The sequence below is a fragment of the Nerophis ophidion genome, linkage group LG01, assembly GCF_033978795.1.
Source record: "Nerophis ophidion isolate RoL-2023_Sa linkage group LG01, RoL_Noph_v1.0, whole genome shotgun sequence".
Taxonomy (NCBI): domain Eukaryota; kingdom Metazoa; phylum Chordata; class Actinopteri; order Syngnathiformes; family Syngnathidae; genus Nerophis; species Nerophis ophidion.
The window spans coordinates 87,583,838-87,610,839 of NC_084611.1; the positions used below are offsets into that span (position 1 = coordinate 87,583,838).

The 27,002-nt window shown below is 42.5% G+C and overlaps 1 protein-coding gene across 1 annotated transcript in view; it reads left to right on the forward strand.

Moving 5' to 3' along the window:
* LOC133561249 (NEDD4-binding protein 2-like) overlaps positions 1-27,002 on the forward strand; it is a 32,686-nt gene that overhangs the window by 3,537 nt on the left and 2,147 nt on the right. The window contains exons 2-13 of the mRNA XM_061914602.1: positions 6,419-7,250; positions 7,322-7,446; positions 9,398-9,486; positions 9,566-9,642; positions 9,714-9,854; positions 13,265-15,540; positions 15,614-15,699; positions 15,770-15,815; positions 24,401-24,573; positions 24,634-24,758; positions 24,830-24,956; positions 26,688-26,867. Coding sequence (XP_061770586.1) covers positions 6,419-7,250; positions 7,322-7,446; positions 9,398-9,486; positions 9,566-9,642; positions 9,714-9,854; positions 13,265-15,540; positions 15,614-15,699; positions 15,770-15,815; positions 24,401-24,573; positions 24,634-24,758; positions 24,830-24,956; positions 26,688-26,867 — 4,277 coding nt within the window. The remainder of the gene's footprint in view (positions 1-6,418; positions 7,251-7,321; positions 7,447-9,397; positions 9,487-9,565; positions 9,643-9,713; positions 9,855-13,264; positions 15,541-15,613; positions 15,700-15,769; positions 15,816-24,400; positions 24,574-24,633; positions 24,759-24,829; positions 24,957-26,687; positions 26,868-27,002) is intronic.

The window sequence follows — 27,002 nt, forward strand, 5'->3', positions numbered from 1 at the left end:
TTAAATGGAAAGATGCTACATTTGTTTTTACGGTGGAAAAACTGCCAGCTAAGTTGCCAGAATACCAAAGAATTAACTTAAAGGATCAACTTTACATGTTATGTAGACCAGTGTTTTTCAACCACTGTGCCGCGGCACCCTAGTGTGCCGTGAGATTTTGTCTGGTGTGCTGAAATTTTTTTTTGTAAATCAATAATTATAATCTGCCAATAATGTGCCGTTGCTTAGAGTCTGTGCTGTGTAAAATAACCACGTAAAACTCTATATCAGTAGGTAGTGTATTGCTTTGTAAACGTCGGAACGTGTCGGGTGAGACGAGGATGGTTTGTTGTGATCCCAACACGCAGAGCACAGCGGGAGGCGGCGTGCAGGTAGAAAGGCATGTCGTGCTTAAACCCAAAATGAACAAAAGGAAAAGGCTATGCAAAACGAAAGTCAAACTGAACCGGCTACAAAGTAAACAGAGACAGAACGCTGGACCACAGCAAAAACTTACGGCGTCCACAAAGTACGTCCAAACGGGACTTGACATTCAACAATGTCCACACAAAGGATAGCAACAACGTACATAGCTTTACTTGTAGCGCTCAAAGGAAGACATGAAGCTGCTACAGGAAAACACCGACAATACAGGAAGGGCCACCAAAATAACGGCGCAAGACAGGAACTAAAGTACTACAGACTGGAAGACACCAACAAACTCCAAATAAGGCACGACGACCTGGTGGAGTTACATTTTTTTAACCTTGTCTGCTGGTCGATAGATGGATCGAGCGAAGGAACTAACGAACGAACGATGAAGGAGAGTTCCTTCAGGAAAATTTGAATTCCAGCAGCAGTGTACAGGATTGAAATGTAAAAAGTAAATAATGGGGTATAAATGTAAACAAAATAGATACAAATATTACAACAACAAAAAAAAGCAACAATGAGAATAAAAATATAACAGTAAAATAAGAATATAAGAAGAGAAACTAGGCAGTAGTGAGCATGTTGTGAACAAGTATTGCACTGTTATTGTTTTGCATCTCCTGCCATGCTAGTACCCCCTGGCCCCCGCCCCAGAGAGGAGTTGTACAGTCTAATGTCATGCTAGTACCCCCTGGCCCCCGCCCCAGAGAGGACTTGTACAGTCTAATGTCATGCTAGTACCCCCTGGCCCCCGCCCCAGAGAGGACTTGTACAGTCTAATGTCATGCTAGTACCCCCTGGCCCCCGCCCCAGAGAGGACTTGTACAGTCTAATGTCATGCTAGTACCCCCTGGCCCCCGCCCCAGAGAGGAGTTGTACAGTCTAATGGCGTGTGGGACAAAGGAGTTTTTGAGTCTATTAGTCCTGCACTTGGGATGAAGCAGTCTAGAACTGAACAGGCTCCTCTGGATACTGATAACACTATGCAGAGGGTGACTGGTATCATCCAGGATGCTCACTAGTTTGTCAACAGTCCTCTTATATCCATCCATCCATTTTTTACCGCTTATTCCCTTTGGGGGCGCTGGTGCCTATCTCAGCTACAATCGGGCGGAAGGCGGGGTACACCCTGGACACGTCGCCACCTCATCGCAGAGTCCTCTTCTAGTCCACTTTTATTCCCATCGTAGAACCGGCCCGCCTGATCAGTTTCTCCAGTCTGGAGCTGTCCTTCTTAGATGTACTGCCAAGCACTCTACCATGCAAATCCTTTTCAAGCCATATTCAGTTGAATATGCTACAAAGACAACATATTTGATGTTCAAACTCATAAACTTTATAATAACTTAGAATTTCATGGCTGCAAAACGTGCCAAAGTAGTTGGGAAAGGGCATGTTCACCACTGTGTTACATCACCTTTTCTTTTAACAACACTCAATAAACGTTTGGGAACTGAGGAAACTTAATTGTTGAAGCTTTGAAAGTGGAATTCTTTCCCATTCTTGTTTTATGTAGAGCTTCAGTCGTTCAAAAGTCCGGGGTCTCCGCTGTCGTATTTTACGCTTCATAATGCGCCACACATTTTCCATGGGAGACAGGTCTAGACTGCAGGCGGGCCAGGAAAGTACCCGCACTCTTTTTTTACAAAGCCACGCTGTTGTAACACGTGCTGAATGTGGCTTGGCATTGTCTTGCTGAAATAAGCAGAGGCGTCCATGAAAAAGACGGTGCTTAAATAGCAGCATATGTTGTTCCAAAAGCTGTATGTACCTTTCAGCATTAATGGTGCCTTCACAGATGTGTAAGTTACCCATGCTTTGGGCACTAATGCACCCCCATACCATCACACATGCTGGCTTTTACACTTTGCATCGATAACAGTCTGGATGGTTCGCTTTTCCGATGTGGAATATTTCCAAAAACAATTTGAAATGTGGACTCGTCAGACCACAGAACACTTCTCCACTTTGCATCAGTCCATCTTAGATGATCTCGGGCCCAGAGAAGCCGGCGGCGTTTCTGGATGTTGTTGATAAATGGCTTTTGCTTTGCATATTAGAGCTTTAACTTGCACTTACAGATGTAGCGATGAACTGTGTTTAGTGACCGTGGTTTTCTGAAGTGTTCCTGAGCCCATGTGGTGATATCCTTTAGAGATTGATGTCAGTTTTTGATACAGTGCCATCTGAGGGATGGAAGGTCACGGTCATTCAATGTTGGTTTCCGGCCATGCCGCTTACGTGGAGTGATTTCTCCAGATTCTCAGAACCTTTTGATGATATTATGGAGTGTAGATGTTGAAATCCCTAAATTTCTTGCAATGTCACTTTGAGAAAGGTTGTTCTTAAACTGTTTGACTATTTGCTCACACAGTTGTGGACAAAGGGGTGTACCTCGCCCCATCCTTTCTTGTGAAAGACTGAGCATTTTTTGGGAAGCTGTTTTTACACCCAATCATGGCACCCACCTGTACCCAATTAGCCTGCACACCTGTGGGATGTTCCAAATAAGTGTTTGATGAGCATTCCTCAACTTTATCAGTATTTATCGCCACCTTTCCCAACTTCTTTGTCACGTGTTGCTGGCATCAAATTCTAAAGTTAATGATTATTTGCACCAAAAAAAATGTTTATAAGTTTGAACATCAAATATGTTGTCTTTGTAGCATATTCAACTGAATATGGCTTGAAAAGGATTTGCAAATCATTGTATTCTGTTTATATTTACATCTAACACAATTTCCCAACTCATATGGAAACGGGGTTTGCAGAACAGAACACTGGCAACCACAGACTGGTAGTACATGGCGGTGTGCCTCCGGATTTTTATTAATGAAAAAAATGTGCCTTGCCTCAAAAAAGGTTGAAAACACTGATGTAGACCACAAAGAAGCGATTTAAACCAAACCATTTAATGATCTAACGCTGAGGCAGCCTTGGTGAGGTCTGCTTGCTTCCGGTCTTGTGTAACATGTTCTTTGTTTATTCCTGGAAGCTTTGATTGCTTTGACCTTTGACTTCATTTTTAATTTTGTTGACATGGCTCCATACAGTTAGTCATCTGCTGTAGTTTGTGTTGTTACATGTTCATTGGATGTGAGAGGTGTCACTCCTCTTTATTTTTGTTGGCCAAACTGTTGTACTTATAGGAGGCGTTGGAGAACAACAAGGTATTACTTCAAAAAACATGAATGTGTTAATGTCCAAAAAGTGATATTTTGGTTTCATCTGACCACATGACATTCTCCCAATCCTCTGCTGTATCATCCATGTATCCATTTTGGTATAAACTCAACTGGTCGTGTTTGGAGGAAGAAGAATACTGAGTTGCATCCCAAGAACACCATACCTACTGTGAAGCATGGGGGTGGAAACATCATGCTTTGGGGCTGTTTTTCTGCTAAGGGGACAGGACGATTGATCCGTGTTAAGGAAAGAATGAATGGGGCCATGTATCCTGAGATTTTGAGCCAAAACCTCCTTCCATCAGTGAGAGCTTTGAATGGTTGACCAAATACTTATTTTCCACCATAATTTACAAATAAATTCTTTGAAATTCCTACAATGTGAATTCCTGGATTTTTTTTTTCACATTCTGTCTCTCACAGCTGAAGTGTACCTATGATGAAAATTACAGACCTCTGTCATCCTTTGAAGTGGGAGAACTTGCACAATCGCTGGCTGACTAAATACTTTTTTGCCCCACTGTGTATATATATATATATATATATATATATATATATTAGGGATGCACCGAAATGAAAATTTGTGGCCGAAGCTGAATAAAACTTAAACGCTTGGTTGAAGGCCGAATACCGAATACCGAATGCAGTTTTTCACAATTTTTTAAATATTGCATAAATAGCCTAGAATAAATATTTAGACATGTTTTTCAAATAAAGTATTTTTTTTATTGAATATTGACATTTTTTTAATATTCCAGTAGCCTTTGCTTTTCAAAAAAAGCACAATTTTTCATTTATATTAGGCCTTCAAACAAAACATGCATTTAAAAAAAAAATAAAGTGCATTAAAGTGGATAAACCCACAACAAATGAATTATTGTCCTTTTGGCAAAAGTCTGCTTAGCCACAGTAGATATGCTAATAATGTAAACAGAAGGCTCAAGTAAATCTCAATTAAGTGTGTGCTTGTAACCTCATACACTTATACAGGTAGCCTACACAACAGGCTAATAATGTAAACAGAGGCCCCACTAAATCTCAATAAGTGTGTGCTTGTAACCTCATACACTTATACAGGTAGCCTACACAACAGGCTAATAATGTAAACAGAGGCCCCACTAAATCTCAATAAGTGTGTGCTTGTAACCTCATACACTTATACAGGTACACAACATATCCCAATGTCACTGCACCTTGGTTGATTGCGTCACCGCGTCAAAAAATTGCGTCACACGCCACTATTCGGCCTTGTTCTTAACTCATTCCACTGAAGGCCGCTTTTTTTGCCATATTCGGCCGAATATATTCGGTTACCGATTAATCGGTGCATCCCTAATATATATATAAATTGCCAGAAGTATTTGGCCACCCAACCAAATGATTAGAATCAGGTGCCTTAATCACTTGGCCCGGTGTATCAAATCAAGCACTTATGCATGGAGACTGTTTCTAAAAACATTTGTGAAAGAATGGGCCGCTCTCAGTGATTTCCAGCGTGGTCCGGTCATTACATTTCCTCCTTCCTAAATATTCCAAAGTCAACTTTGTTATGAGAAAAATGAAGAGTTTGGGAACAACAGCAACTCAGCCACGAAGTGGTAGGCCATGTAAACTGACAGAGAGGGGTCAGCGCATAGTGCAAAGACTTTCTGCACATTCATTTGCTACAGAGCTGCAAACTTCATGTGACCTTCCAATTAGCCCACATACAGTACGCAGAGAGCGTCACGGAATGGGTTTCCATGGCCGGGCAGCTGCATCTAAGCCATACATCACCAAGTCCAATGCAAAGCGTGGCTTAAAGCACGTCGCCACTGGACTCTAGAGCAGTGGAGATGCTTTCTCTGGACTGATGCGTCACGCTTTTCCAACCTCATCCATGCAACTTTTTGAGCAAAGAAGCACCATGACATGTTATGTAGAGCAGTGTTTTTCCACCTTTTTTGAGCGAAGGCACATTTTTTGCGGTGAAAAAATGCAGAGGCACACCACCAGCAGACATCATTAAAAAACAAAACTTAGTTGACAGTAAAAAGTCGTCGTCGCAGTTGTTGGATATGACTTTAAAGCACAAGCAAGCATGCATCACTATAGCTCTTGTCTCAAAGTATATTTATCTATTTGGAATTTTTTGCTGGTTTCCTGTGTGTAGTGTTTTACTTCTTGTCTTGCGCTCTTATTTTGTTGGCTTTTTCTCTTGTTTTGGTATTTTCCCGTAGCAGTTTCATGTCTTCATTTAAGGCGATGTTTCCCGCATCTACTTTGTTTCAGCACTCAAGAATAATTCAGTTTTTTTTTATCCTTCTTTGTGAGGACATTGTTGATTGTCATGTCATGTTCGGATCTACTTTGTGGACGCCATCTTTGCTCCAGAGTAAGGCTTTGCTGTCGTCCAGCATTCTGTTTTTGTTTACTTTGTAGCCATCAGTTTTCTGCCTAGCCTTCCCTGAGCTTCAATGCTTTTTCTTAAGGGCACTCACCTTTTGTTTATTTTTTGGTTTAAGCATTAGACACATTTTTACCTGCACACTGCCTCCCGCTGTTTCCGACACCCACAAAGCAATTAGCTACTGGCTGCCACCTACTGATATGGAAGAGTATTACACGGTTACTCTGCTGAGCTCGAGACAGCACCGACACTCAACAATAACACATCATTTGCAGACTATAATTACTGGTTTGCAAAACATTTTTTCAACCCAAGTAGGTGAAATTAGATCATCTTCCAAGGTTGAAAACACTGATGTAGTTCAGAAGGAAGTGTGTTACATAATCCTACTATGACCTCTTTTAACAATCTAATGTTGACTTTTGTGTTGCAGCTGAAAGTGCGATGGACGCCCTGTTGGAAATGTCTATCGCTGCCGAACTCTCAGCTCCTGTTATATCGCCCGTTTCGGGATTCGAGCGCACGGCTGCAGCCCTGCTGAGTCCTAGCCCCGTTTCTCAACCCGTGCTGGACTCCTCCTCGGACCACGTCACCTCGCCGTTGTCTACCAGCATCCTGACAGAAGAGTTGGACTTTCAAGTTGAGCAGGAGCTCCAGAAACTGACGGCACAACAGAGTTCCTTACCTCCATCCCAACAGGTCTTCCCTGAGCTGCCTCACCTTGACCAGGAGCCTCAGAGTGGGTGGGGCTTGGTGCCGTCTAGAGCCTCCTCTCCGATTGAACTGCCCGGCACCAAGGCCCAAAATTCCACTGTGGATTTTCCGCTTCTAAAACCGAAAGAACCTACAGACAGATCACAAGCTTCTCTGCGTCTGGCATCCGCAGGACATCCCTCTGCGTTCCAGATGTATAAAAAAAACGAATCACATGTCAATTCGGACAATTCAGTCAGAGGGGCTCCGATGCCTGCACCACCGTGGAACCTCCATCCGCCGTTTTTCTCTCCCTGCCTTTATGGAACCCAGCGGCCGTGCTTCATCACCCCTGCGGCACCTCCCAACTGGCCCCGGCAAGTTGGACATCCCTACGCTTGGAGATATCAAGCACCTCTTCGACCTCCTGCTGCTATTCCCACGTCCCGGACCATGGCTTCCGGCGCCGTCCCCGCACAGCCTTACGCTCACTTGGCCAGGCTACGTCTGGAAGGCAGGGTGCTGGTGTTGCTACGCGGAGCACCGGGATCTGGCAAATCCACTTTAGCTCGGTAAGGAATGAACAATATCACCTAATGACCACTGTATCCTAAACTGAGGACTTGGTCACCCATATCTCCAGGGCGTTTCTGGAACATAACAGAGGTGGCGTCGTACTGAGCACCGACGACTACTTCACCTGTGAAGGACGTTATCAGTTTGATCCTACTGCTCTCGGGGAAGCTCACGAGTGGAACCACCAGCGAGGTAAAAGCAGACCAGAGTTGGTTTTTCATTCGTGGAAAATCTGAATGTGTCACAATTAGGGGTTTAACGGTACGTGTATTTGTATTGAACCATTTCGGTACGGGGGTTGCCGTTCGGTTCGAAGGTGTACTCAACGACACGGACCGCACGATGTGTAAACCGTGCACACCGAGGCACAATAAATTGATTTACGTGGACCCCGACTTAAACAAGTTGAAAAACTTATCCGCGTGTTACCATTTTGTGGTCGATTGTACGCAATATGTACTGTACTGTGCAATATACTAATACAAGTAACAATCAATCAAAAAAACTACAACACACGGCATGCTAGCAACGACTGGGCTATGATAGACTGACCATACCTCCTCTTTTCACGGGATATGTCCTCTTTTGCGGGGCTGTCCGGGTGGAGTTTCTTAAATGCCTCGAATGTCTGGCATTTTAAGTTAGGGTTGCGTGTATTTTCAATGTACGTTCGGGGTTCTTCCTCCAAACATGACGAGTTGAGTTTTTACTAGGGATGCACCGAAATGAAAATTTGTGGCCGAAGCCGAATAAAACTTAAACGCTTGGCCGAAGGCCGAATACCGAATAATGAATGCAGTTTTTCACCATTTTTTAAAATATTGCATAAATAGCCTAGAATAAATATTTAGACATGTTTTTCAAATAAAGTAATTTTCTATTGAATATTGACATTTTTTTAATATTCCAGTAGTCTTTGCTTTTCAAAAAAGCACAGTTTTTCATTTATATTAGGCCTTCAAACAAAACATGCATTCCCCAAAAAAATAAAGTGCATTAAAGTGGATAAACCCACAACAAATGAATTATTGTCCTTTTGGCAAAAGTCTGCTTAGCCACAGTAGATATGCTAATAATGTAAACAGAAGGCTCAAGTAAATCTCAATTAAGTGTGTGCTTGTAACCTCATACACTTATACAGGTAGCCTACACAACAGGCTAATAATGTAAACAGAGGCCCCACTAAATCTCAATAAGTGTGTGCTTGTAACCTCATACACTTATACAGGTACCTATACTGCACGTTGGTTGATTGCGTCACCGCGTCAAAAAATTGCGTCACACGCCACTATTCGGCCTTGTTTTTAACTCATTCCACCGAAGGCCGAATGTGGCTTTTTTTTGCCATATTCGGCCGAATATATTCGGTTACCGATTAATCGGTGCATCCCTAGTTTATACCAAAAAGTTCTATTTTGGTTTCATCTGACCACATGACATTCTCCCAATCCTCTGCTGTATCATCCATGTATCCATTTTGGTATAAACTCAACTGGTCGTGTTTGGAGGAAGAAGAATACTGAGTCGCATCCCAAGAACACCATACCTACTGTGAAGCATGGGGGTGGAAACATCATGCTTTGGGAATGTTTTTCTGCTAAGGGGACAGGACGATTGATCCGTGTTAAGGAAAGAATGAATGGGGCCATGTATCGTGAGATTTTGAGCCAAAACCTTCCATCAGTGAGAGCTTTGAATGGTTGACCAAATACTTATTTTCCACCATAATTTACAAATAAATTCTTTAAAGTTCCTACAATATGAATTCCTGGATTTTTTTTTCACATTCTGTCTCTCACATCTGAGGTGTACCTATGATGAAAACTACAGACCTCTGTCATCCTTTGAAGTGGGAGAACTTGCACAATTGGTTGCTGACTAAATACTTTTTTGCCTCACTGTATATATATATATATATATATATATATATATATATATATATATATATATATATACACACACACACGCCGTCGACGTGTGTATATGTTGAATAAAATGGTAGAGGTAGAACGCATTGTGTTCAACTCTGGAGGGTTCCACTGCACGTCTTTGCCCCGTTAAACCACCTTGGCTCTGAAACAGCGCTTTTTTTCCTTGGTCCCACTTGATTTATTCCCTCTGTTATTTCCACTTCACCCAATAGCCAAAGAAGCTTTCGAGAGGGGCGCCAATCCCATCATCATTGATAACACAAACATGCAAGGCTGGGAGATGAAACCCTACGTGGCCCAGGTCAGTCAGCCTCTCCTGTGGCAAAATCAAATGGCATCTGTTTTAAAGTCCGCTTTTATGGCCTGCTTTCCTACGTCAGGCGCTGAAACATCATTTTAAAGTGCTGTTCCGGGAGCCGGACACTTGGTGGAGGCACAAGCCCAGAGAGCTGCAGAGGTGAGCCAAATCAGAGGGATTATAATAACACTACATTTCAGTGAGTCCTGTCTGTTTTGCGTGTGATGTAGACGATGCAAAAAAAACGTGCCCGTGGAAACCATTCGACGCATGCTGGATGGATATGAACGCTTCGTGTCAGTCCAGTCCATCATGTGTTCATTGATCCCGGAGAGGAAACAGCGCCTCCAGTTGACGAACAGAAATGTGCAGTAAGTGCTGATCATGACACATATTCTGTAAAGTTTTTTGACTGACCAGCCATTTAATTGCTGTTAGACTTGAATCAGTTGACCATAGGATTCTTTTATCTGGTTTGGAAGACTATGTAGGTGTCAGGGGGACTGCTCTGAAGTGGTTCAGGTCTTTCAAATTTCATCCTTTGACTGTGTAGTCCCCAAAGGATCAATTCTTGGGCCCGTCCTGTTTGCACTTTATATCATTTCCCTTAGAGCAGGGATGTCAAAGTGGGTTTCATTGAGGTTGTAGCTGCCATCAGAGGGTCAGAGGTGGGTAGTAACGCGCTACATTTACTCCGTTACATCTACTCGAGTAACTTTTGGGATGAAATGTACTTCTAAGAGTAGTTTTAATGCAACATACTTTTACTTGAGTATATTTATAGAGAAGAAACGCTCCATTTATCTACATTCAGCTCGCTACTCGCTACTGATTTTTATTGATCTGTTAATGCACGCTTTGTTTGTTTTGGTTTGTCAGACAGACCTTCAAAGTAGGATCTATCGCATGCCTGCGTTTCACCAATCAAATGCAGTCACTGGTGACGTTTGATTCTGTTTCACCAATCAAATGCAGTCACTGGTGACGTTTGACTCCGTTTCACCAATCAAATGCAGTCACTGGTGACGTTTGATTCCGTTTCACCAATCAAATGCAGTCAATGGTGACGTTTGACTCTGTTTCACCAATCAAATGCAGTCACTGGTGACGTTTGATTCCGTTTCACAAATCACATACAGTCACTGGTGACGTTTGACTCCGTTTCACCAATCAAATGCAGTCACTGGTGACGTTTCACTCCGTTTCACCAACCAAATACAGTCACTGGTGACGTTTGACTCCGTTTCACCAATCAAATGCAGTCACTGGTGACGTTTGATTCCGTTTCACCAATCAAATGCAGTCACCGGTGACGTTTGACTCCGTTTCACCAATCAAATGCAGTCACTGGTGACGTTTGACTCCGTTTCAACAATCAAATGCAGTCACTGGTGACGTTTGACTCCGTTTCACCAACCAAATACAGTCACCGGTGACGTTTGACTCCGTTTCACCAACCAAATGCAGTCACTGGTGACGTTTGATTCCGTTTCACCAATCAAATGCAGTCACTGGTGACGTTTGATTCCGTTTTACCAATCAAACCAGGCGGTCACATGATTAACTGCACTTTTTTTAACATTTTTTTAATAAACCTTTATTTATAAATTTAACATTTACAAACAGTTAAAAATAATAATCAAAGTAAATACAAAAACAGTACAAAAACCGTACAAAACAGTACCAGGGGGTTGTAAATTCAAAGTAACTAAAATAGAATGCAAATAAAAATAAAAAAATATATATATATAAAACAAACAAAGTGCAAAGCCATAGGCTCACTCAATCTCAGTAAATAACTTAAATTTGGAACACAGCACCATCGTTTTCACAGCTTTTTGGTTGTGTTTTAATGTAGAGTTCTAAAAAAAATTTAAAGGCTCAAAAAACAGGTCGGGTTTTGAGAAACTTACATTTATGAATATAAAACTTAGCCAATAGTATAATGAGGTTGCAGAGGTAAAATTCATTGTCAATTTTTTTTTCCAATGCAGTGTAAAACCAAATATATATTATTTGATATATATTATTGTTTTAGTTGCTTAAGAGATATTCTTGGCTCTGAATTTGTTCATTGCTATTTTTATGTTTTTGTGCATTACTTTTTGCCGTTATCATTAAACCAACAGGTTACTCATCAGTTACTCAGTACTTGAGTACTTTTTTCACAACATACTTTTTACTTTTACTCAAGTAAATATTTGGGTGACTACTCCTTACTTTTACTTGAGGAATACATCTCTAAAGTAACAGTACTCTTACTTGGGTACAATTTTGCTTGTAACCGTGAATAATGTATGAATTTGCTTCTGGTTTTCATTATTAATTATATTAATTGTTTTAAGTAGACGGTCGATTTTACAGTAAAAACTTTACATTTAGAAAATGTTACTGTAAAATTGTGTGTTTTTTATATATTAAAGTTAAAGTACCAATGATTGTCACACACACACTAAATGCGGCGAAATTATTCCCTGCTTTTGACTCATCAACCTTGTTGAGGGGAGCAGTGGGCAGCAGCAGTGGTCGCGCCCGGGAATCATTTTTGGTGATTTAACACCACCTTCTAACCCTTGATTCTGAGTACCAAGCAGGGAGGTAATGCCTCCCATTTTTTTATAGTCTATGGTATGACTCGGCCGGGGTTTGAACTGACAACCTACCCATCTCAGGGCGGACACTCTAACCACTATGGTAAATGGAAAAACAGTACCACTGATTTTTTGGGGGGTGTTTACGGAAAAAACTGGCAGTTTTTAGTGTTAAATTGACATTGGTTTTTACAACATTATATTGTTAATGGAAAAAACAGTACAGGTTATTTTCCTATTCTGGCAACTTCGCTGCCAGTTTTTCTACCGTAAAAACAAATGTAACGTCTTTCCATTTACGGTAATACACTGTTAAAAACAAGTCTGAATTTTACAGTCAAAAACTGGTAACACAGTCAACAGAATTTTAATGCAAAAAAACAGTAGTAGTTGTTTTCAATTTACAGTAATATGCTGTAAAGAACAACGTAAAATGTATTGTAATTTCTATCAATTTGATGGGTAGTTTGCTGTAAAGTTAAGTATTTTCATTTAATTTTATTTAGACAAAAACATGTTTGGAAAGTATGATAATATACTGTAATATTTGTTGGATACTATTAAAGTTTAAAAGGTATGCAATTTCAAGCAGTACATGTATTTTTTTCTGTCAAAATTTAAAAAATCAATGACATTTAGTGAGAAAATATGAAGTACTATATTGACATATCATTGCCAGATAAAAGGATGTCACGGGCCAGACCTAGCCCCCGGGCCTTGAGTTTGACTCCTGTGTCGTAATATGTATGTCCTTTGCTATGGAATTTTTTTCTCACTCTGGACTGGGCCCCCATAAATAGGAGCACAGTCTAAAATAAAATATTTTTTATTTTTTAACCTTTCACGGGAAGCCTTAAGTGACAACCCATCACCGTTCCTGTTCTGTTCCCTGTACAATGTTTGTCTAATTATAAACGGGTTTGTGGTAAAAATGGAATGTGCATTGACAATAAAGAGCATGCCATACCACACCACACAAGGTATAGATAGACCTTTTTCCTCTATGTAAGGAATATCAAAGTTAGTCTGTCGCTGTAAAGACAATAACATTACCTTGACACTCCGGGGGTTGGCTTAATTTGGTATTGCTGGCAAATGTTTCCTTCTTGTTATGCAATCGATTCCAAGCAGTTTGAAGTTAAGCTAATGGGGTCCAACTGGACAATTTATCATGACTGTCCTTCCCTCAGGTGTGTGACTCCTGATGCAAAATGTCCTGACCTTGTCAGTGAACCTGGAATGACCATGAAGAATTGCCGCCCTCATCACTATTCATCCCTTCCTGATGTGTCATCTATAAGTCATGTGTGTGAGGTGGGCAAGTTGGCAGACAACCGCACGTCAACGGATTTGCTCAACTTTCAGCCAATTGCAACCTCAGTGGTAAACTCTGAACATTCGGACAAGGACGATGATCTGGATTTGGCGGCGTTGGATTCTGAGCTGGATGCCCTTAATCTTCCAGGTGGAGATCAGACTATCTCTAACTGTATTGTGGAATCCGTGACGAACCACGCCAGGGATGACATTTCAGTGGGTTTCTCTGAGTCCGTTAAAAAAAGGGTACAAAGACCAGGCGAGGAGTGGGATTTGTTTGAGAGACACTCTGCAGATCTGGTAAAAGATATTAACCAGTCAGATGTCTTGGCAACGGGAACAGAACGGAAGAAGGGAGAAGATGAATCAGCAGTAGGAAGAGACGATGGGGATGATTCTAAGGTGTTTTATTTTGGCGGGGACTGGCCGTCTGAAGGGTCCTTAGAGCAGCGGCAGGTAAGGCGTAAGGAAAGAGACGGAGCCAGTGATGATAAAGACTTGTCGAAACAAGTAAATAAAGACATGGACAAAGGTAAGGCTGGACCTGATCTCACAGAGTTCCAGAAGCTTCTCAACCTCATTCAGACTGGTGTAGTTACTTGCCAATCAGGTTCTTCGTGTTCATCGCCTCTTTCTTTATGCAACGGATTGGAGTTGGATGCAGCTGACAAGATTAAAGAAGCCATTGGCTGCAAGCCTGAGAGTAAGGAGAGCCTGTTGAACCTGAACACAGATAAGAGCAATAAAGGTGATTCACCAGCTTGTTTATTGGAACGCACAACTGCTGACTGTAACAAGAACGGTGAGGAGATTCTTAAAAATGAGACAACAGGGTGTGAAAGAACTGAAAATAGCCTGTGGGCTATGGATACAGAGAAGAAAGAAAGTAAAGACACTGAGCATGAGGACAACGGTAATAACTGCAGAGACCAGGGAGGCGTTGAGGCGACACTTCCGCTGGACACCAGCCATCCTAGGGACTCATGCCGAGCTTCTGAAGGCAGCTGTGTTCTCATTGGAGACACCCAAGGGGAAAGGCCCCGTCAGGGTCGCAGATCAGGGAAACTGTGCAAACTTGCCCTCACCTTCACTCATAATTGCCCAGCTCCTTCACTGAACACACCTGAAAATCCCAGTAGCATAACCCTTCCTGATTGCGTCACCGGCTTCAACCCTAAACCAGACTTGTCCGCCAAGCCCAAAGAAGACGTTCACCCGCGACCCACAACGCCTCTCTCTCCAGACGGAGGGTGCCCCACCCAGACTGAACCTCAGGACTTTGCTCTTCTTTGGCGTCTTAACCGTCCGGACCACCCACCAGACACTGCTGTCGGTGAATTCACAGTCCTATGCGCCAACTCTTCGCGTTTTGTGCCGGAGCTTGCATCTGCAGTTTCCGCCGCAGTTGCAGTTCACCCGTCCACTCGCAACATCGTACCGGACCGTGTGGTGCACGAGAAAAGCACGCAGGTTGAGGATGGAGAATTCGGGGCATACCAAAGCCGCCTTGAAGGCCTCGGCATTCTCAGTCGTCATTTTAAACTACTCCCTTTTGAAACATTAGAGGACTTGTATGACAAATGTCAGCAGGACTTGGAGTGGACAACCAACTTGTTGTTGGACTCTGGAGAAAAGCTCTTCAGAGATGAGGATGTTTTGGAAGAGGACGTTGCTCACGTCAAACTGGAAGAGCCTACCACACCTTTAGAAAAAACATTAGAAACTCAAGAAGGGGATGAGTGTTCTGTAGAGCCGCCTGGACACATTCTTCAACCATCTGCATGTGAGACACTGGGTGGGACCTCAGACACGGATTTAAGTTTAGGAGGTGCAGTTTCTCCAAGTCAGCTTGATATGCTTTCACACAATCCAAGCCTACCAGCTTTGGACAAAGATGAAGACAAAGAAGCAATGGAAGAGTCAAGTGTTGAGACTGCAGATGACATTGCTAGTATGGACGAGGTCCACCGGCTGTTGCAAGCTGAGCTGGAAGAGCTCGAGAGAGAAGAAAGACAGAAGAAAGAGGAAAGAGGTGGCGTGGCAGAGCGAGGCAGCAGTGTTCTGAACATCCAGAGTCTGGAGCTGAAAATACCCACTGAACTGGCCCTGCAGCTAACTGAGCTGTTTGGCCCTGTGGGTGTAGAACCAGGTAACTACGCAAGCTGTAGCTTTAAAGCCTGTCCATGACTTGCATGGTTAACCGATGCCCACACAATGTTCAGGCACCTCCTCGTCTGACGATTATGCCGTGCAGATGGACATGAACTTTGCCAAACTGCTTCACCAGAAGTGGAAAGAAACCATTCAGGTGAGCTTCAGTATTCTTCAAATGAGCAGTGCTTGATGAATCTGTTCACGTTGAACCCGGTGTTTTGCAGGAAAGGCAAAGACAAGCAACTCTTTCCCGCCACTTGCTTCGAAACAGTAAGTTAACGCACCCTTACGGACGACCCCATCTAGAAGACATTGACCCAGTACAAAATGCTTCCCCTCAATGAACCGCAGCTCTCCAGTGCATGTAGGACTTGTGCAGCCCAGGACTATGACTGTACCGCCATTGTCTTTTTCTGTGGACAAGACCCTTCCTTATCTTGCTACTTGTTTGTGTTGCCAGCTATTCAGACAATAATGGCCGTGTTCAGTCCTTTTCAGTGTGTACTAAATCTGTACTGGGATACAATCGGTACACTGACTAGTCTGAATCAGGGGTGTCTAAACTCTTCCACCGAAGGCCACATACTGAAGAATTCAAGAATGCTCTGGGCCACTTTTATACAAAACCCAAAACCAGTGAAGTTGGCACGTTGTGTAATTTGTAAATAAAAAGAATACAATGATTTGCAAATCATTTTCAACTTAGCGTATTTCCTTGAATAGCCGCCGGGGCGCTAATTAATCTAAAACCTCTTCTTACTCCTGCGCTTATTCAAAGCATGCGATAAAAGTTAGCAGGCGCTAATAATTTTAAAACCTCTTCTCACACCTGTACTTACCAATGGCATGCAGGAAAAAATTGAGTGTGATTAAAAAAAAGAAAAAAATAATTCTGCGTCCGCTGCCCGGTGGTTGGGGACCACTGCTCTACAGCATGTCATCACGCCCACTTTTACATCATGATGTCTGCGTGCCGGCCGGACGCATGCGTTTCGCTGCTTCTCATACGAGATTGCAATGCATACTTGGTCAACAGCCATACCTTTTACACTGATGGTCGTGATATAAACAACTTTAAAACTCTTAATATGCGCCACACTCTGTGAACCCACACCAAGCACATTTCTGGAGAGCATTGGCTCTGTGGCACATTATAAACGCAGCATAGGGATTACCCATAAAGCCGTGTATCCGTGACTCTTGGATATAATATACACGCGCCCCCAACCCCGCTCACCTCAAGGAATGCACGTAAAGGGGGGGGGCGTGTATAATATATCCAGGATGCACGGCATTATGGGTAATCCCTATGCTGCGTTTATAATGTGCCACAGAGCCAATACTCTCCAGAAATGTGTTTGTTATTCTCATTTGGTGTGGGTTCACAGAGTGTGGCGCATATTAGTAAGAGTGTTCAAATTGTTTTATATCACAACCATTAGTGTGATCTCTACGGCTGTGAAACATTCCCCCTGGTTTACACACAGTAAAGGTAAAAAAAACCCTCCTCCGCCATTTTGAAAATAACGGCAGGGGAAGCGTCACTTGTGACGTCACAAATTTGACCCGGCGGTAAAAGTTGGCATGCGCTTATTAATTTGGTGAGCGAGTTTTGCCCGGCAGTAATTCAAGGCAGGCACATATTACTTGCCTGGCGGTTATTCAAGGAAATACGTTATATTCAACTGAATAGACTGCAAAGACAAGATAGTTAATGTTATTTTGTCGTTTCGAATAATCATGAACTTAGAATTTAATGGCAGCAACACATTGCAAAAAAGGCATTTTTACCAGTGTGTTACATGACCTTTCCTTTTAACAACACTCAGTGAAGGTTTGGGAACTGAGGAGACACATTTTTGAAATGGAATTCTTTCCCATTCTTGCTTGATGTACAGCTTAAGTTGTTCAACAGTCCAGAGTCTCCATTGTGATTTTTAAGGCTTCATAATGCAGCGCACATTTTCAATGGGAGACAGGTCTGGACTACAGGCAGGCCAGTCTAGTACCCGCACTCTTTTACTATGAAGCCGTGCTGTTGTAACACGTGGCTTGCCATTGTCTTGCTGAAATAAGCAGGGGCGTCCATGATAACAACATACGTTGCTCCAAAACCTCTATGTACCTTTTCAGCATTAATGGTGCCTTCACAGATGTGTAAGTTACCCATGCCTTGGGCACTAATACACCCCCATACCATCACACATGCTGACTACAACACTTTCACCCTACAAAAATCACTAATACACCCCCATACCATCACACATGCTGACTACAACACTTTCACCCTACAACAATCACTAATACACCCCCATACCATCACACATGCTGACTACAACACTTTCACCCTACAACAATCACTAATACACCCCCATACCATCACACATGCTGACTACCACACTTTCACCCTACAACAATCACTAATACACCCCCATACCATCACACATGCTGACTACAACACTTTCACCCTACAACAATCACTAATACACCCCCATACCATCACACATGCTGACTACCACACTTTCACCCTACAACAATCACTAATACACCCCCATACCATCACACATGCTGACTACAACACTTTCACCCTACAACAATCACTAATACACCCCCATACCATCACACATGCTGACTACAACACTTTCACCCTACAACAATCACTAATACACCCCCATACCATCACACATGCTGACTACCACACTTTCACCCTACAACAATCACTAATACACCCCCATACCATCACACATGCTGACTACCACACTTTCACCCTACAACAATCACTAATACACCCCCATACCATCACACATGCTGACTACAACACTTTCACCCTACAACAATCACTAATACACCCCCATACCATCACACATGCTGACTACAACACTTTCACCCTACAACAATCACTAATACACCCCCATACCATCACACATGCTGACTACCACACTTTCACCCTACAACAATCACTAATACACCCCCATACCATCACACATGCTGACTACCACACTTTCACCCTACAACAATCACTAATACACCCCCATACCATCACACATGCTGACTACAACACTTTCACCCTACAACAATCACTAATACACCCCCATACCATCACACATGCTGACTACAACACTTTCACCCTACAACAATCACTAATACACCCCCATACCATCACACATGCTGACTACAACACTTTCACCCTACAACAATCACTAATACACCCCCATACCATCACACATGCTGACTACAACACTTTCACCCTACAACAATCACTAATACACCCCCATACCATCACACATGCTGACTTTTTAACATTACGCATAACAGTCCGGATGGTTCTTTTCCTCTCTGTTCCGGAGGACACGACGTCCACATTTTCCAAAAACAATTTGAAAATGTGGACTCGTCACACCACAGAACACTTTTCCACCTTCCATCAGTCCATCTTAGATGAGCTCGGGCCCAGCGAAGCCGGCAGTGGTTCTGGGTGTTGTTGGTAAATGGCTTTTGCTTTGCATAGTATCGTTTTAACTTGCACTTAACGATGTTGTGACGAACTGTAGTTACAGACAGTGGTTTTCTGAAGTGTTCCTGAGCCCATGTGGCGATATCCTTTACACACTGATGTCGCTTTTTGATGCGGTACTGCATGCGTTATATCATGGCTTCCGTGGAGTGATTTCTCCAGATTCGTAGATGGTGAAATCCCTAAATTCCTTGCTATTGCTGGTTGAGAAATGTTATTCTTAAACTGCATTTGTTGACAAAGTGGTGACGCTCGCCCCGTTCTTGTTTGTGAACGACTGAGCATTTTATGGAAGCTGCTTTTATACCCAATCATGGCACCCACCTGTTCCCAATTAGCCCGTTCACCTGTGGGATGTTCCAAATAAGAGTTTGATGAGCATTCCTCAACTTTCTCAGTCTTTTTTGCCACACGTGCCAGCTTTTTGGAGGCATGTATCAAATTCTAAATGAGCTAATATTTGCAAAAACTAACTGAGGTTTCCAGTTCGAACGTTAAATATCTTGTCTTTGCAGTCTATTCAATTGAATATAGGTTGAAAAGGATTTGCAAATCACTCTATTTTGTTTCTTAGTTACAATTTTACACAAGGTGTCAACTTCACTGCTTTTGGAGTTAGTACATTTTGTTCATTAAAAGTGCTAAAACCACTTCAATCAGTATCCAGTATGCTAAACTATTTGCTTTTGTGTTATAGGTGACAGAGCAGATTGTGAATGTTTTATTTAATATGCAGCAACCCTCGTTTATCGCTGTTAATTCTGGGCTTGACTGTGCTGAGTGAATTTCCATTAAGTTGAAATGATTGATTATTAATGAAATATATTTTATTATAATTGGAGCATTAAAGATCTGTGTATGACCTTCTGAATGTTTTTTTTCTTTTATCACTTTTTCAAAATCTGTCGTGTCCAGCCACCCAAGCAAGTCAAATTGTTAAAGAGAGTACCCAAAAATGGTACTCGTGTAAAACTACCGTTACTTTACAATGATGTGACTCAAGTAAAAGTAAAAAAGTAGTCAACAAAATAATTACTAGAGTAACGGGAAGTAAGTATTACTCGAAAAAACTAACTTGTGAGTAGCCACTGATTTATTTAGTTGGTATTTTTCAATGGTTCTTGGGCTACATTTGAAGTTCATGCATGTGTGCACGTGTAAAATTTAAAATTAATTTATAGTTTACTGCAACATGTTTTCTCTCGTTGAAAGTGTAGCTCTTGTAGCTGAAATGTGAACATTCCTACTGACACACATGACAGCACATTATATAAAGTTTTACTAGTTTGAAAGTAATCATCATACTTGCCAACCTTGATGGGGCGGGCGTGGTTGAGGTGGGCGTAGCGTCCCGGAAGAGTTAGTGCTGCAAGGAGAATCTGGCTATTTGTTCTGTTGTGTTACGGTGCGGATGTTTTCCCGAAATGAGTTTTTCATTTTTGTGTGGTGTGGGTTCACAGTGTGGCGCATATTTGTAACAGTGTTAGTTGTTTATGCGGCCACGACCCGTATGGCTGTTGACCAAGTATGCCTTGCATTCACTTGTGTGTGTAAAAGCCGCATATATAATGTGACCGAGCCGGCACGCTGTTTGAATGGAGGAAAAGCGGACGTGACGACAGGTTGTAAAGGAAGTTCCTTTAAGGCACGCCCCCAAAGTTGTTGTCAGGGTGGAAATTGGGAGAATGGTTGCCGCGGGAGATTTTCGGGAGGGGCTCTGAAATACGAAAGTCTCCTGGGAAAATCGGGAGGGTTGGCAAGTATGGTAATCATTAAAGATTTGTGCTGCCTTGTCTGTTGTCCATCCATCCATCCATCCATTTTCTACCGCTTGTCCCTTTTGGGAGCCTATCTCGGCTGCATTTGGGTAGAATGCGGTGTACACCCTGGACAAGTCCCCTCCTCATCACAGGGCCAACACAGATAGACAGACAACATTCAGACACTAGGGACCATTTAGTGATGCCAATCAATCATCTCACTTTTTACAGTCGGTACATTTCTATGTACTAAATAAGTCTGATTTGTCAAATAAATAAGTTTCTTCTATTTTCACACCAACATGTGAATTTCTAGTTTCCATGTTCTTATCTCTAATGTGACTGTTGGCCACATGCAGTGTGCCTCTCGTACACCAGGGGGCGACTGTGGTCATTTCAACTTGTTTTAACTACGTGGAAATGTAAATACAGTAGAAGAGGGAAATTATACATTCTAATAAGTGAGTGCTAGTAACTTTCAAGCTCCGGATCTAGCAGATAAGTACAACTTTCCGCTGTGTTTTGGTATTGTTGATAATGTTTTACTGTGTTTAAATGACACTTGTGGTTGTGAGGATCATCTTAAACGTATTAATAAACAAGTGGGTTTCTATATTATCATATACTTTAAAAATACAGACCTATTTCAGCTTCCTACAGCTGTACTCTGTGCTTGTTTGATTGGTGAAATAGTTTGTAAGCTCACTACTGCACTGGCCCTACCATGGACTGGACTCTCACTATTATGTTAGATCCACTATGGACTGGACTCTCACTATTATGTTAGATCCACTATGGACTGGACTCTCACACTATTATGTTAGATCCACTATGGACTGGACTCTCACACTAGTATGTTAGATCCACTATGGACTGGACTCTCACTATTATGTTAGATCCACTATGGACTGGACTCTCACTATTATGTTAGATCCACTATGGACTGGACTCACACACTATTATGTTAGATCCACTATGGACTGGACTCTCACACTGTTATGTTAGATCCACTATGGACTGTACTCTCACTATTATGTTAGATCCACTATAGACTGGACTCTCACTATTATGTTAGATCCACTATGGACTGGACTCTCACACTGTTATGTTAGATCCACTATGGACTGGACTCTCACACTATTATGTTAGATCCACTATGGACTGGACTCTCACACTATTATGTTAGATCCACTATGGACTGGACTCTCACACTGTTATGTTAGATCCACTATGGACTGGACTCTCACACTGTTATGTTAGATCCACTATGGACTGGACTCACACACTATTATGTTATATCCACAATGGACTGGACTCTCACTATTATGTTAGATCCACTATGGACTGGACTCTCACACTATTATGTTAGATCCACTATGGACTGGACTCTCACACTGTTATGTTAGATCCACTGTGGACTGGACTCTCACACTATTATGTTAGATCCACTATGGACTGGACTCTCACACTATTATGTTAGATCCACTATGGACTGGACTCTCACACTATTATGTTAGATCCACTATGGACAGGACTCTCACACTGTTATGTTAGATCCACTATGGACTGGACTCTCACACTATTATGTTAGATCCACTATGGACTGGACTCTCACACTATTATGTTAGATCCACTATGGACTGGACTCTCACTATTATGTTAGATCCACTATGGACTGGACTCTCACTATTATGTTAGATCCACTATGGACTGGACTCTCACTATTATGTTAGATCCACTATGGACTGGACTCTCACTATTATGTTAGATCCACTATGGACTGGACTCTCACTATTATGTTAGATCCACAATGGACTGGACTCTCACTATTATGTTACATCCACAATGGACTGGACTCTCACTATTATGTTAGATCCACTATGGACTGGACTCTCACACTATTATGTTAGATCCACTATGGACTGGACTCTCACACTGTTATGTTAGATCCACTATGGACTGGACTCTCACACTGTTATGTTAGATCCACTATGGACTGGACTCTCACACTATTATGTTAGATCCAATATGGACTGGACTCTCACTATTATGTTAGATCCACTATGGACAGGACTCTCATACTGTTATGTTAGATCCACTATGGACTGGACTCTCACACTATTATGTTAGATCCACTATGGACTGGACTCTCACACTATTATGTTAGATCCACTACGGACTGGACTCTCACTATTATGTTAGATCCACTATGGACTGGACTCTCACACTATTATGTTAGATCCACTATGGACCGGACTCTCACACTTTGTTAGATCCACTATGGACTGGACTCTCACACTTTGTTAGATCCACTATGGACTGGACTCTCACACTTTGTTAGATCCACTATAGACTGGACTTTCACACTATTATGTTTGATCCACTATGGACTGGACTCTCACACTATTATGTTAGATCCACTATGGACTGGACTTTCACACTATTATGTTAGATCCACTATGGACTGGACTCTCACTATTATGTTAGATCCACTATGGACTGGACTTTCACACTATTATGTTAGATCCACTATGGACTGGACTCTCACTATTATGTTAGATCCACTATGGACTGGACTCACACTATTATGTTAGATCCACTATGGACTGGACTCTCACACTATTATGTTAGATCCACTATGGACTGGACTCTCACTATTATGTTAGATCCACTATGGACTGGACTGTCACCCTATTATGTTAGATCCACTATGGACTGGACTCTCACACTTTGTTAGATCCACTATGGACTGGACTCTCACTATTATGTTAGATCCACTATGGACTGGACTCTCACATTATGTTAGATCCACTATGGACTGGACTCACACTTTGTTAGATCCACTATGGACTGGACTCTCACACTTTGTTAGATCCACTATGGACTGGACTCTCACACTTTGTTAGATCCACTATGTACTGGACTCTCACACTATTATGTTAGATCCACTATGGACTGGACTCTCACACTTTGTTAGATCCACTATGGACTGGACTCTCACACTTTGTTAGATCCACTATGGACTGGACTCTCACACTTTGTTAGATCCACTATGGACTGGACTCTCACACTATTATGTTAGATCCACTATGGACTGGACTCTCACACTATTATGTTAGATCCACTATGGACTGGACTCTCACACTTTGTTAGATCCACTATGGACTGGACTCTCACACTATTATGTCCGACCCACTCGACGTCCATTGCATTCAGATCTCTCCTAAAAGGGGTGGGGAGGGGGGTCACCCACATCTGGGGTCCTCTCCAAGGTTTCTCATAGTCATTCACATTGACATCCCACTGGGGTGAGTTTTTCCTTGCCCTTATGTGGGCTCTGTACCAAGGATGTCGTTGTGGCTTGTGCAGCCCTTTGAGACACTTGTGACTTAGGGCTGTGTAAATAAACATTGATTGATTGAAGATGCACTGTTTTAGAATTCTGACTGAACTTTTTGTGACATTTTATTTTTATTATACTCCTTCACCTCAGTGTAAGAAAGTAGATGTGGTTCAGACTGCAACAGTGGTTTCATTCAATAATGTGTCTTCATCCCCACAACCTTTGTACCTCGGTACAGCGCCATGGGGCGAACCTCACCTGGGCAAGACGACTTCACCTTTTCTTACTGGCACCGACGCGGACGGCCGAGCCGAGCAGCCCTACACGGACCACTGGAACTTCTCCCAGCCTCGAGTCTCTCTCCGCAACATCATAAAGGAGGAACTGGCCTTGCAGAAGAACATGGAGAAGGTGAGCTGCTGGCATTGAGCTTCACGCCCGACTTGCCTCTGAGCGCCACATTTGTCACAGTCGAGACGAAGCAGGGCGGACCTCAGCAGGCGTGACGGAGCGTCTGTGTTGAAAGAGGAGCAGCTTTACTCCCGTTTCCCTACCATCGACCGACACTTCCTCCAGGAAATATTCCGGGACCATAAGTAAGATGCAGAGTTGCCAAGAACAAGTGAAGAAGTGTGACTAATAAGTCTGCCTGTTTTTTTTTCTTCAGTCACTGCCTCAGCCAGACGGAGCTTTTTATCAACTCCATAATGGACCAGGAGCCCACCAGGACGGTCGTGGCACCAGAACCGCCTAAATCCGACCACCTTAGGACCGCCAGCAAAGAGAGAGAAAAGGTAAAAACCCAGGCCGACAAAGGGACAGAAGTATTGGGACACCTGGCCATCAGAACTGCATGGCCAGGACCAGAGATCAGAGGTCACTAAGAGGGTCTGGCTGACTGTTACTATCCACTTACAAGGTGATGTGTGACCATATCAAAGTAAAACTTGGTGAGGGCAGGTTTTTTTTCTGGTACTTTAAATAAACATTTTACAAAATCCTTCGGAACCACCAAAATGATATTTTAAACTCTTTGATAAAGTTTGTCGCTGCAATTGTAAATAAAGTTAAAGTATCCATGATTGCCACACACACACAAACACACACACACACACACACACACACACACACACACACACACACACACACACACACACACACACACACACACACACTAGGTATGGCGATATTATTCTCTGCATTTGACTCATCACCCTTGAAAATAACTGGCCTGTGGTCTTAGTACTGTAGCAGTCATGTTGGTGTGTGACATTTACAATAAATCTGGCTGAGCAGAGGTCTGTCTGTCTGTCTGTCTGGGTGATGCTGTAAATCTGGCTGAGCAGAGGTCTGTCTGTCTGTCTGTCTGTCTGTCCTTAGGTCTGTCTGTCTGTCTGTCTGGGTGATGCTGTAAATCTGGCTGAGCAGAGGTCTGTCTGTCTGTCTGTCTGTCTGTCCTTCTCTCTGTCTGTCTGTCTGTCTGTCTGTCTGTCTGTCTGGGTGATGCTGTAAATCTGGCTGAGCAGAGGTCTGTCTGTCTGTCTGTCTGTCCTTCTCTCTGTCTGTCTGTCTGTCTGTCTGGGTGATGCTGTAAATCTGGCTGAGCAGAGGTCTGTCTGTCTGTCTGTCTGTCTGTCCTTCTCTCTGTCTGTCTGTCTGTCTGTCTGTCTGTCTGGGTGATGCTGTAAATCTGGCTGAGCAGAGGTCTGTCTGTCTGTCTGTCTGTCCTTCTCTCTGTCTGTCTGTCTGTCTGTCTGTCTGGGTGATGCTGTAAATCTGGCTGAGCAGAGGTCTGTCTGTCTGTCTGGGTGATGCTGTAAATCTGGCTGAGCAGAGGTCTGTCCGTCTGTCTGTCCTTCTCTCTGTCTGTCTGGGTGATGTTCATGTGTAGGATGTGGCTCTTTGAAGTAACACAGTAAAAAAAAGTGGCTCTTAGTCTCTGACTGGTTGGCCACCCCTGGGCTATATCATCCCTACAAGCCTGTTATATATTTGTATATATATATATATTTCTATATATATATATATATATATATATATATATATATATATATATATATATATATATATATATATATATATATATATATATATATATATATATATATATATATATATATATATATATATATATATATATATATATATATATATATATAAGCTGTGAGTAAAATGAAAGTGCAAATGAAAATACAGCCTCACCACCCAAGTCATAATTTTTGCGCTTAAACTTCACTATGACTTTAGCTCCAGACTTCTTCTGTGTGTTTGACAGTGTCATTACTCCCACAAGGGGTGGAAAAGTGTATTCCTGCTGAGTAGAACATACGGACCACAGCTGAGGAATGGGCCCTATGGTTAAGAAACGCTGGTTTATCCCAACGTTAGGGAGAAGTTCTATGTAGTCTGGTCTCAAACAACGTCAGCACGTACAACTTTCTCTCCAGTATGACTCATAGTGAGTCTTCTTGGTCCTACTTGTCGGCAATTTCCACTAACAGCTGATTTCACTCTCAATTTGCCAGAAGCTCGTGGACTCTGCGTTGCCCTTCTACCAGAACTACCAGGACACAGAGGACCCCCAGTATGAGGACTTCAGGGCTGAGGCCAGTCTGCAAAGAAGTCGACAACTTGAGAGTTTTGCCAAGGCTGCTGAAGCTTACAAGCAAGGACGCAGAGAGGTGGCTTCCTTTTATGCCCAGCAGGTGAGGGCCGCTACTTTTTCCTTTCGCTTTGAAAAAAGGTGCGGCTAATCAATGGATTTCTCTTAAGTTTTCATAAAAAACTAGCAAATACCCTTAAATGTTATTTGTGCTTTGGCGCCATCTTTTGGACAAGTT